This window comes from Anabrus simplex, chromosome 1, assembly GCF_040414725.1.
Source record: "Anabrus simplex isolate iqAnaSimp1 chromosome 1, ASM4041472v1, whole genome shotgun sequence".
NCBI lineage: Eukaryota > Metazoa > Arthropoda > Insecta > Orthoptera > Tettigoniidae > Anabrus > Anabrus simplex.
In genome coordinates this window covers 1,707,263,762-1,707,276,134 of record NC_090265.1, presented here as the reverse complement: position 1 = coordinate 1,707,276,134, position 12,373 = coordinate 1,707,263,762, and the positions used below count along the sequence as shown (strand labels likewise).

The following is a 12,373-nucleotide window of genomic DNA, read 5'->3' as shown; positions in this document are numbered from 1 at the left end:
TCTGAAATGGTATCATATTTACCATAGATTGATCATCTAACATGTGCACTGAAATTACAAAACAACAATAATGAAAATGATATAAGAATAATAACTGTGAATAATAATAATAAATATTATTATTTATCGATACAGCCACCTGCGGGCCACGTTTACACAATCTTCCCCTTCTGTCACGCAAACTGAATAATAATAGTAATAACAATAACAAAAATGCAAGCTCTTATGAAATGTTATTTATGTATTTCAGGGCTCCCTGCCAGAAACCACTGTCGGATGCGCTTATGAATGGTCAGCTGTTGAGAGTGCCCTTGCATTATCGTAGTTATAAAGTAGTTAAAGTGGTCTGTATCATCGAAAAATTCCCAGAAATCTGGTACATTCCTAACAGATTTCCTGAATTCGAAGTCTGTTAAGATATAGTCTATTATGGATCTGGTACCCCTAGCTTCCCATGTGTAGCGGTGAAGAATGCTTGAAGAATGTATTCGTAACAGCTAAATCCATACCGGCACACCAGCAAACGTTTCCCATTCCCATTAGCTTCCATATCTTCCCCACATTTACCAATCACCCTTTCGCATCCTTCAGTTCTATTCCCAACTCTCGCATTAAAATCGCCCATTAGCACTATTCTATCCTTGCTGTTGACCCTGACCACGATGTCACTCAATGCTTCATAAAACTTGTCAACTTCATCCTCATCTGTACCCTCACATGGTGAATACACTGACACAATTCTTGTCCTAATTCCTCCAACTGACAAATCTACCCACATCATTCGCTCATTTACGTGCCTAACAGAAACTGTGTTGCTTGCAATGGTATTCCTGATAAAGAGCCCTACCCCAGACTCTGCCCTTCCCTTTCTAACACCTGTTAAGTACACTTTATAATCTCCTCTCTTCCTCGTTATCTCCCCTTACCCGAATATCACTTACTCCTAGCACATCCAGATGCATCCTCTTTGCTGACTCAGCCAGTTCTACCTTCTTTCTTCCATAAGCCCCATTAATATTGATAGCTCCCCAACGAATTCCATTTCGTTCGCCAAGTTGTTTCTAAGGAGTCCCTCGCCTGTCAAATGGGAGCGGGACTCCATTACTCCCTTAGGTCCGAGGCTTGCTTAAAATGTTCTGAGCTCAGTAAATTCATGAAGCAGGATGCTACCCTACTTGCACATAGTCCAAGTGAGGATCTCTCTTACGGGTTATGGACCACCGGTGAATTGTATAGTCCTAGCCGCCTGAGCACAAGGAGGGCCAGGACTCAGAATATGTCCGAGATGCCCACTCCCATTCCATAGCAACTGGTATCCCGACTCTCAGGACCACTTACTAGGCCACTCAGCCGTTGCCCATGGTTCACGAACTAGGACGTGACTACAGTAACCCACAAACATGAACCATAGAAAAGTTGAAAACTAGAAAAACAGCAGCCGGAATTGATAAGATTTCTGTGGATATACTAAAGATTGGGATATAGTACCATATCTGAAGTACTTACTTGATTATTGTTTGCATGAAGGAACTACACCAAAGGAATGGAGAGTTGTATAAAGGAAAGGGTGGTAGATATAAAGCTGAAAATTAATAATAATAATAATAATAATAATAATAATAATAATAATAATAATAATAATAATAATAATACTTGCTTTACGTCCCACTAACTGCTTTTACGTTTTTCGGAGACGCAGAGGTGCCGAAATTTAGTCCCGGAGGAGTTCTTTTATGTGCCATTAAATTTACAGACACGAGGCTGACATACTCCAAATATCACCGGACTGAGCCAGGATCGAACCTGCCAAGTTGGGGTCAGAAGGCCAGTGCCTCTACAGTCTGAGCCACTCAGCCCGGCGAGCTGAAAATTACAGGCCAGTCAATTTGACATACTTTGCATGTAAGCTTTGAAAAGCATTCTTTCTGATTACAGTATATTAGACAAGTTAGCAAAATTAATAACTCATTCAACAGAAGGCAGTTCGGGTTTAAGAAAGGTTATTCCACGGAAGCTCAACTTGTATATATAGCAGATATCCTGGATTCAGGGGGTAAAATGGACTGTACCGTGATTAACCTACCTAAGGCATTTTATAGGGTAGATCATAAATTACAAGATTGTGAGTTTCACAAATAGGAAAAGTTCCCTCAGTTTTAATTACTGCGTTGATGGGGTGAAAGTTCCTTTTGTGGATCATTGTAAGTACCTACGTGTTAATATAAGGAAAGATCTTCATTGGGGTAATCACATAAATATGATTGTAAATAAAGGATATAGTTCTCTGCACATGGTTATGAGGGTATTTAGGGGTTGTAGTAAGGACGTAATACCCCAACTAGAGTATGGTTCCAGTGTATGGAACCCTCACCAGGATTACTCGATTCAAGAACTGGAAAACATCCAATGAAAAGCAGCTTGATTTGTTCTGGGTGATTTCCGACAAAAGAGTAGCGTTACAAAAATGCTGCAAAGTTTGGGCTGGGAAGACAGGAGAAAGGAGACGAGCTGCTCGACATCTTTATCATCTTTATCATGGCATCTTTATCATGAGTGATATATTCCAAGCTGTCAGTGGAGAGATGGCATGGAATGACATTAGTATACGAATAAGTTGGAGTGGTATCTTTAAAAGTAGGAAAAATCACAATATGAAGATAAAGCTGGAATTCAAGAGGACAAATTGGGGCAAATATTTGTTTATAGGAAGAGGAGTTAGGGATCGGAATAACTTCCCAATAGAGATGTTCAATAAATTTCCAATTTCTTTGCAATCACTTAAGGAAAGGCTAGGAAAACATCAGATAGGGAATCTGCCACCCAGGCGACTGCCCTAAATGCAGACCATTAGTGACTGATTGAAGAAAGTCAAACTAATTTCCCTGGCATTTCCCTGACCAAAATATTTTATTTCCCTGACAAAAATTTGGCATTTGCATAATTTTTAACAGCCTCCTCCACCCCCATTAGGTGTCCAACACACACCTGTACACAATATTTATTACTCAAATAGGATATATAACATTTTGAACAGTATTTCATAATGCTGGCCCCGTGGTGTATGGTTAGCATGCTTGCCTCTTACCCGGAGGCCTCGGGTTCGACTCCCGGCCAGGTCAAGGATTTTTACCTGGACCTGAGGGCTGGTTCGAGGTCCACTCAGCCTACATGATTAGAATTGAGGAGCTATCTGACGGTGAGATAGCGGCCCCGGTCTAGAAAGCCAAGAATAACGGCCGAGGGGATTCGTCGTGCTGACCACACAACACCTCGTAATCTGCAGGCCTTCGGGTTGAGCCGCGGTCGCTTGATAGGGCAAGGCCGTTCAAGGGCTGTAGTGCCATGGGGAAAAAAAATAATTCATAATGATCTGCCAGATAATAATAAATGTTAAGAAATTTTATATATACATGAATAATTAAAGTATTACTATTAAAATTTCTAATGAATACACAATGTTGATAATGTAAGAACAATGCAGCACAACAACAAAATAACACTTTTTTTCGGGTTTCAAGTAGGCCTATTTTATCTTTAATTCTGGCTCACATTCTCGTGACTGCATTTTTTAACTTTATTTCGTCTTCCAACTTTCTTATTTCATCGCTTATTCTTTGTTTCTCAGCCTTTTTTTTTTTTCCCCCGCCCTGTCCTCTTCTTTGACCTTCAGGCGTGTCTTCTCCAAGCATTCCTGGTATTTCTTTGAGCACATCTCACCGATAACAACATTCTATGATTAATTGGTACGCATCTGACACTTTCACAGTACAAAATGGAATCATACACTTGTCTTTGTGCAATAATAGACTCCTCATGCATGTTTTCTACCAACATTGAATTATTCTTTGAAAAGTCACTCTCCGCTGCAGCATTTCCATAAGACAGTATAAGATAAACCCATAATATCATCAGATATTGAGATACAGTATATTCTTTGAATTTAGTTTCCAAAGGTTCCTTTGATTCGCAACATACAGGAATGTATTGTGCTTTAGCCCTATCGGCCACATTATCAGTTATTCTGTTAGCTTCTTGCAACACTTCCAAGACATATTCTATTCGGGTGTGACCAAGACTTGGTTGCTGGGTTCAAACTCAGAAGACCTTTCACTAATCTATACTTTAGAGGACTCTAATCCAACAGTTTTGTCACAACTGCCACCAATATTTTCTGACAGTGTTTAAAACCAAAAATTTCTCTCTCTGACAATTTAAGTACCTTTTTCATACTAAATCCAACATCAACTTTACCTACCTCAATTTTGTTGGGTCCTGTAGATCAAGCAAATCACACTCCTAATACCAATGATATTTGCCATTTTAGAACGCTTGATAAAGCGATTTATCAAATTTCTTAATAGTTCATTCAGATGGGAGTACAAAAACGGAGCAAGCGGTTTGTTACTTTGAAATCACCTGAGGAAAGACTTACATTCCAAAGAAATGATTTTGAAAAATGCTAGTTTGCATTTTATTGGGACAGAAAAGGGCTATGGGTGGGAAGGAAGTGGCCACGGCCTTAAGGAACAGCCCCAGCTTGTGAATATGTTTCATATGTTGCCATTGATGCTTTCACGGCAAATATATAATTATAGCCATGACACTGTATAGGTTTTTGGGCTTATGCAGTGTCAAGAAAATAAGGTGAAATTATTTATGTTTCGCAGAGAACTGTGCTCTGCGTCATCAGAAGAAAATCTTGACTGTCCACGAGAAAGGCTTCTATTGTTTAAGAAGCCTGTGAAGAATTTCACCTGATTTTCTTGACATGGCATAAGCCCAAAAGCCTATAGAGTATCATGTTTCATATGACTTAGTAGCTCAATCTTGGCATGAAACATACGCCCCACACAGATCACATGGAACGGCTGGAGAAGGGCGGGGCTGAGCTTGACGGAGCTTCCATGCTTGCCACTTACCCTCTTCACATAGTTGTCATTTCTCTTCAAACACCGTAACTGACGTTGAAACAGTGTGGCGCCAAAGTGTATGATTCTCAGCAAGCGTATCCCAGGATTAAACGTTAATTCCAGCGCTTTTCATAGTATGCTTTAGCTGATTCTTGAAATGCCTCAAAGGGGTGTCATAAGTCTTGTGCCAGAACAGCATTCACCATACTGGAGTTGACGAGGAACCCTGGATTCACTCATGCAATGGATGTGCCCATCCATCTGCGACAGTGGCCAATGATGGAAGCCTCAATGCTTATAGCATGCGCTTTATCAAGAACTGCAAGGCTGGTCCTCCCATTTGATGTTCAAGATGTTTTTGAGGATGAAAACTCTCTAGCTTTTTGATATCCTAACAGTAGAGGGTCCACGTTTCACAACTATAAAGCAGTATTGACATGACAACAGCATGGTAAACCACGATCTTGGTATGCATTGTAAGGTCCTTATTGATGAAGATATGATGGGGTAAACGTCCAAATGCTGAGTGGAAAGCACCAATTCTTCTATCCATATCTTGTGAGCAGTTAGCATTTGTTGAGAGGGTACTTCCTAAATTTAAAAAGTGGTCGACCTGCTCCAGTGGAGTATCCACAATGGTGATATTGAAACCTGGGATGTTTGATCCAGGTGCAGGCTGTGCGAGTCCTTCAGTTTTCTGAACATTAACGGAGAGACCAAAATGATTGCAAGCACTCTTGAAACAGCTGACGGACTGTTGTAGATCATCAGGTGTGAGCAGGTGTGGCAGCATCATCTGCACATTGCAATTCCATAATGGAGGAAATCTTAGTAAGCTTTTGGGAGCAAAGTCTAGTCAGATTGAACAGTCCCCCACCGAAGCGATATCTTACTTTACACCTTGGTTGCCTGTAGATGTTCCATAAAATATGGCAGCTAGAAGAGTGTTTGAGCAAGCACACATCCCTGTTTCAATCCATGAGTGATTGGAAATGGATCAGGCATAATATTTTGATGAATGATTTGCCCAGACCTGTTATCATGAAGAGCCTTGACCAGATCTACAAAATGCTGTGGACAGTACTGTCAATATAGCTGGTCTCGAGACTGAATCTAAAATCTTTTTTTGGGTCATAGAACACTAGGTATAGAAAAGTCTGTTGCTCTCTGCATTTTTCCTGGATTTGCCTTGCACAGAAGATCTTATCTGTTACACCTCTGGATGTTAAAAAACCACACCGTGACTCTGGTAGAATCCTCTCTAAAATTATCTGCACGAGACTGAGCAAAATTCTAGCAAAAACTTTACCTGCTATGGATAGCAATGGTATACCCCGATAGCTACCACAAACACTACGATCACCTTTTTTGAAAAGAGAAAAATAGCAGCATTTTTAAAGTTACCAGATATTTTTCAGGTTTCCCTATTAAGAAGACAAGTGTATGAAATCTGGTCTCTAGTGGTAGGCCTCCACTTTGAATCAATTCCAGAGGAATGTAATTTGGGCCAGGACACTTGCCAGGTTTCTGTTTACTGAGAGTAGCATTGAATTCCTTGAATGTTGGTGGGAGAGCCATCCATGGTTGTTGGGAATGTAGAGGCACATCATCAAGAAAGTCTTGAGCTGCATTTGAACTCCAATTGAGAAGAGTGGAGAAATGTCCTTTCCAACGCTCCAGGATTTCTCGACTATCAGTAATAGTGATAGCATTATCAGCAGCTTTTAGTGTCCTGGAGAAGGAATGAATTGGGCCATATAACTCTTTTACTCCTGCATAGAAGTTACGCATGTCTCGGGCATCAGGCATACTTTGTAGTTCCTGAGCTTTCTGCTGCCACCAGTTGTTCTTTTTATCTCTCTTATTTGCTCCTGACATGTACGCTTTAATTTGAAAAAGTGCGCTTTCTTTGTGTTTGAAGATGGATCTTGAAGAAGGGATAGATGGGCTTGTCATTTAGCATTGATGACACACAAAATTTCTTTGTTGTTGTCATCAAACCAGTGTTGTCTTACCTTTTTCTTAAAACCAATGGCTTTCTCAGCTGATTCTGTGATTACTTTCCACAATGTAGCCCATTTCTGCTCTATGTTTTTTGTGTTGACTGGAGCATTTGCTGCCAAAAGTTCTAATGCAAACAACACTTTTAAAAAGGCATTGTACTAAAGAACATTTGTACAGAACCCAGTCTGCCAAAATAAATTTACCACAAGAGCAACTGCAACGATAATAAACTTGCGCCAAAACCAATAACGTGTTTTAATTTATTTGTCTCACATATTAACATTACATCACTGTGCTCAACTGCCAGCCTGAAGCTGCAGATCACTCTTCCACCGCAACTGTACAGGATGTTACCAGATGAGTAGCATTGCGCCTACCTTGCACAACTCTTAAATAAAAACCCTATACATGTAGAACATCATGATTATAGTATTACCTACCAAACTTAAGAAATAAATTAAAAGGCAAAAGAGAAGCCTGCATTCACAAATTAAATGCTGCCGTTACTCACCTCTCTCCAACATCCTTACAGCCTCAGCAACGTAAGGAACAAGCAAACGATTGACAACAAATCCTGGAGTATCTTTACACGTTATTGGGGTCTTTCCAAGAGCCTTGCCCAAGGCCATCATTTTCTCATACGTCTCGTCAGATGTTTCAGGAGTGCGCACAACCTAGAAAAAAAAATGAAACTAAATTTGAGCAACAACAGAGTCACTCTTAAAATATAATAAAGTAATATAATGTAACTTTAAAGCTCTTCAGTCTATTGAGAATACTAATCTATACTATTATAAAGAGGAAAAATTTGTTTGTTTGTTTGTTTGTAATGAATAGGCTCAAAAACTACTGAACTGATTTTAAAAATTACTTCACCTATAGAAAGCTACATTGACAGTGAGTAACATGGGCTGTATTTTATTTTCGAAACAATTCGAAGGCGGAGCACGGCGGGAAGATATAAAAATAATAGGCTAATATAGGCAAAATATCGAATTTGTCGTATAAGGACGAGACAAAGCCCAATTTAATCCTCTTGACGCAAAGAACAAAACTCTGTAAACCCTATGGGCCTGAAAACCAAGTTTTATGGTTTTCAGGCCCTACAACCAACCATTACAGAGATATTGGCACCACACTACCCCTGCTCTAGGAATCGGATAAAGTAATGAACTGCCGTAACCACAGCAACGTCAGCTCCAGGATTCTAGAGCAGCGAAATTATCTACAATAAATCACAGAAACATAACATGTTATAGACATGAAAACTGATATTTGGAATCCCCTTTAAAAATAAAAGAGCAGAAATATTCGTTTTCAGAAAGTCCACTTGCGGGGGGGGGGGGGGGGGGGGGGGGGGTGAAAAGAAGTGAGGAAGGAGTTGAATTATTTATATGATGGATGATACATATCTCAAAAATGAAGATGTTACAGACTTTAAATTTGGTACTTACAATTTCCTTTAAAAATGAATACTCTTTTTGGAAAATCCACTGAAGAGGGTGAAAAGAATTTTAAAAACGGATGAATTTTTAAAATGAGTATCTTCTTGTTCTTCTATCGCTTTACCCACACCTGTGGGTTTGCGTGTGCGAAGTGTGTCGTTCATGTGGATTTGACCCTGTTTTATGGCTGGATGCCCTTCCTGACGGCAACCGTATGCGTAGAGATGTAATCTATACTTCTATACTAATATTATAAAGAGGAAAAATTTGTATATTTGTTTGTAACAGATAGACTCAAAAAATACTGAACCGATTTTAAAAATTACTTCACCTATAGAAAACTACATTGCCAGTGAGTAACATGGGCTGTATTTTATTTTCAAAACAATTCGAGGGGGAGGGGGGCGACGGGGGGTGATATAAAATATTAAAATAATAGGCTAATATAGGCAAAATCAAATTTGTCATACAAGGTCGAGACAAAGCTCATTTTAAGCCCCTTGACGCAAAGAACAAAATTCTGTAAACCCTTCGGGCCCGAAAACCATGCTCTAAGGCCCTAAAACCAACCATAATGGAGCTATTGGAACCACACTACCCCTGCTCTAGGAATCTGATAAAGAAACGAATGGCCGTAACCATGGCAACGTCAGCTCCAGGATTCTACAGCAGCTAGATTATGCATGTACATATGGGCATAGCTGCCAACCAAAATTGACACACATATGACTTACTATCTTGAAAAAATAAACTGCTGTGTAAGACACTCAAAGCACTCCTTTGGGCGGGGATGGAAAGGGAGTGAAGTATAAAAATAATAGCCCTGGAGATCTCCGTAGAGCAGCGACCAGCGGTTGCGACGGGCCTCCGTTTTTATGTACTGGCTTAGGTTTCAGCATTTTGTGGAGTCTGTTACCTATAGTTTAAACTATTTTCTATCAAATCATGGAGTATTAGGATCACTGATGTTATTAGTGCCGATATTTTTGTCCACTTTTACGATCACCGTAACCATGAAAACAACCTATATACTGTACCCAATTGTCAACATTTATACTCAGATTCATTATATGATGTGCGACATGAGTGACAAGCCCAGAGAGTTACAATTCTCGATAATTATAGTTGTTTCTTTTATGCATCACGTATTTCCTTGATCATTTGTAATAGTTATGAAATGTCGGATCAAACAAATACATTCAATAATATTTATATTTGTGGTACGATCTAGCAGAAGTATACTTACACTAAACCTGCAGCTTTGTGAAGGGAGCAGGATTGAAGGAAAAACATGGTAGCAAAAGATCTTAGAGGTCGACGCTAATTAGGAACTAATATTTAGAGGCCCCCATGAAGAAAAGAAGAAGAAGATACACTATAATTCCAAACATGACAAATAATTTCTACGTACTTAAGTAAATACACCAGTGACATAAATATCTAATGAAGTCAGTCACACCGATAGTATGAGTAAAGCCAGTTTCTGACAACCCATACAAAGAACGGGTACTTCTGCTAGTTATAACATATGTAACAATAACATACCTGTAAAAGAAATACACACCATTAAACAAAGAACGACATGTTTCATTCTACAAGAACATCTTCGGATTGTATCAAATCACTTTAAATCATGCACATATAGAGTAGAACCTCGATAATTCAATATTGGTCAATCCAATAGCCCGCCTAATTTGAAGCAGCTCTCATTTCCAGAAACATGAGGCAAGGTTTTGCATGTTATTTAAATTGTTTAATTCGAAATACAGATAATTCGTAATTCGAAGAACAATGTTGGTCCCATTACAAAAATTCAGACTTTTAATTCAAAACTGACTTTACACTTTAAAAAAAATAGTATTTTACAGAGTAATTTATATTCAAAATTTATCCGCATCATGATAGAATGCATCTTTCGGAACTTCTTTCCGCACTTTCACTCACTTGCGTGTGTCTACAGTGTGCTTCATATTTGCTAAGTTAGAGTGAAATCTTTTATATTCAGCATTTTAAGGAATGCCACAATATCATGTAGCAGGCAGTGTGCGGAGAAGCAGAATCCGTGAACACTGGCAATGCCGACAGTGAAAAGGCATGGCTCATATAATCAATTCGTATGCAGCGAACAATACTGTCAATGCCGATGAAACTGCATTGATTTTCTAATGCCGAGCCCAAACGGACTTATGGTTGTAAAGGAGAGGAGTGCCAGCCAGGAAATCGTACAAGGGTGGGGGTCGTTGTACTGTGTTGCAATGCACACGGAAGCGAGAGACTTTCTCACCTTGTCATAGGAAAGTTCGATAAGCCACGATGTTTCAAGGGCATTGGATACTTTCCGTGCAAGTACCCCCCACGGAACTACGCCCTTGAAAGGGCTTTGGCCTGCCCAGCGACCACTGCTCAGCCCGAAGGCCTGCAGATTACGAGGGGCCATGTGGTCAGCACAATGCATCCTCTCAGTCGTTATTCTGGGCTTTCGAGACCGGGGCCGCCATCTCACCGTCAGATGTCCTCAATTCTAGTCACATAGGCTGAGTGGACCTCGAACCAGCCCTCAGGTCGAGAGAAAAATCCCTGACCTGGCCGGGAATCGAATTCGGGGCCTCCGGGCGAGAGGCAGGCACGCTACCCCTACACCACGGGGCAGGCTTTACGTGCAGGTACAGGACATCTAAAATATATGCAGTAGAGTAATCCAATGAATAAAGCACTTGCACAGGAGAGTCAGCATAGATTTCTCATCTTTGAATCATGTTTTCGTTTTACTTTTGTTGCGTGAGGTTATGTTTGTCAGTGACATATCTAAATGCATTATTCGAATACTGTAAATGTAACTAGTTGGATACATTTCGGAAAGAAATTTTTCCATGGTATTTGAAAGGTTTAAACTGTGAATCAAGGTTACTTGTATGGAATAACGGATCTTAGAATATTTTGGGACACGGGCAAGGTTGGCATTTCTGAATTACAAGTTCGCGGTTAATTCGAAATCACGTAATTCAAAGTCCAAATTTTGCGTCCCAACAACTTTGAATTAACTAGGTTTTACTGTACGTACAATATTATTTATGTTGCATAAACTTGTCAATGATTGTGAGTTGGTGATCTTATGAACAAGTAATGACAAAATGATTGTAGTAGTCCTCAACTGTCACCTTACTAACGTATAGAAATATTTCTGTACTTGTCTGCTGCTAATTATTTGTCTGTTACTTTCAGCAGAAGTGTTCCAATTGAAAACCTGATTTATCAAAACCATTCAAACTTTAAACCTTACCCCGTCTGTTGGGAAACCCTTGACATTACGATATTCCCTTTCCGGTTGCACATCAGGCAAGGCCCGACATGAAATTGCATTGCCCACCGCGTCTGCCATCTCTTAGCCAACAAAACACACGATGCTATATTGCACTGCCATCTTTTGGTTCAGCGTGGAACTTTGTAAAATCCAGATACTATTTGACAGTCTGTCAAAAATCTATTATTTAGATGGCAGTGTAGCCGTTAGCTATGTCCAGTCTACTCATGCACACGAAGGCTCTAGCAATAGTAAACAAACATGGTCGCCATGTGCTCTCTTAGTCATATACAGTGTACTGTTCAATGTTGTATATGGCAGGAAATTGTACAAAACTCCAGTATTTTCGCATCTCTACACCTTCCTTTTTACCCTAATGAATATATCTAATAGCATTTGACGGCGCCTACAAGTGAAATGGTGATAATCAACTTCTGTACCATTACCCAACAGGTAGCTGATGCTGACGGCTGGCGCAATTATAAATCAACATATCCCGATTTCAAGAAATCACCATTTATAGAGGTTTCAGGCTACAAACCACCACAACGTATGAAACCAGAGACTGAATTAGAGTTTTTCAATTGTTTTTTACCGATAATTTGTTTAGTGAAATTACTAACGTAACCAATCGGGAAGAACCCGAAAGAGGTGGAGAAATTCTGTATGGGAGTGCATAGAGAAAAGGGGAGGAAAACCAGAATATGTACTTA

At 39.7% G+C, this 12,373-nt stretch overlaps 1 protein-coding gene across 1 annotated transcript in view; it reads right to left on the bottom strand.

Annotated features, from left to right (window-relative positions):
• The window catches only part of LOC136858701 (hydroxyacyl-coenzyme A dehydrogenase, mitochondrial), a 78,531-nt gene that overhangs the window by 16,910 nt on the left and 49,248 nt on the right, over positions 1-12,373 (bottom strand). Inside the window, exon 5 of the mRNA XM_067138439.2 lies at positions 7,426-7,588. Coding sequence (XP_066994540.1) covers positions 7,426-7,588 — 163 coding nt within the window. The remainder of the gene's footprint in view (positions 1-7,425; positions 7,589-12,373) is intronic.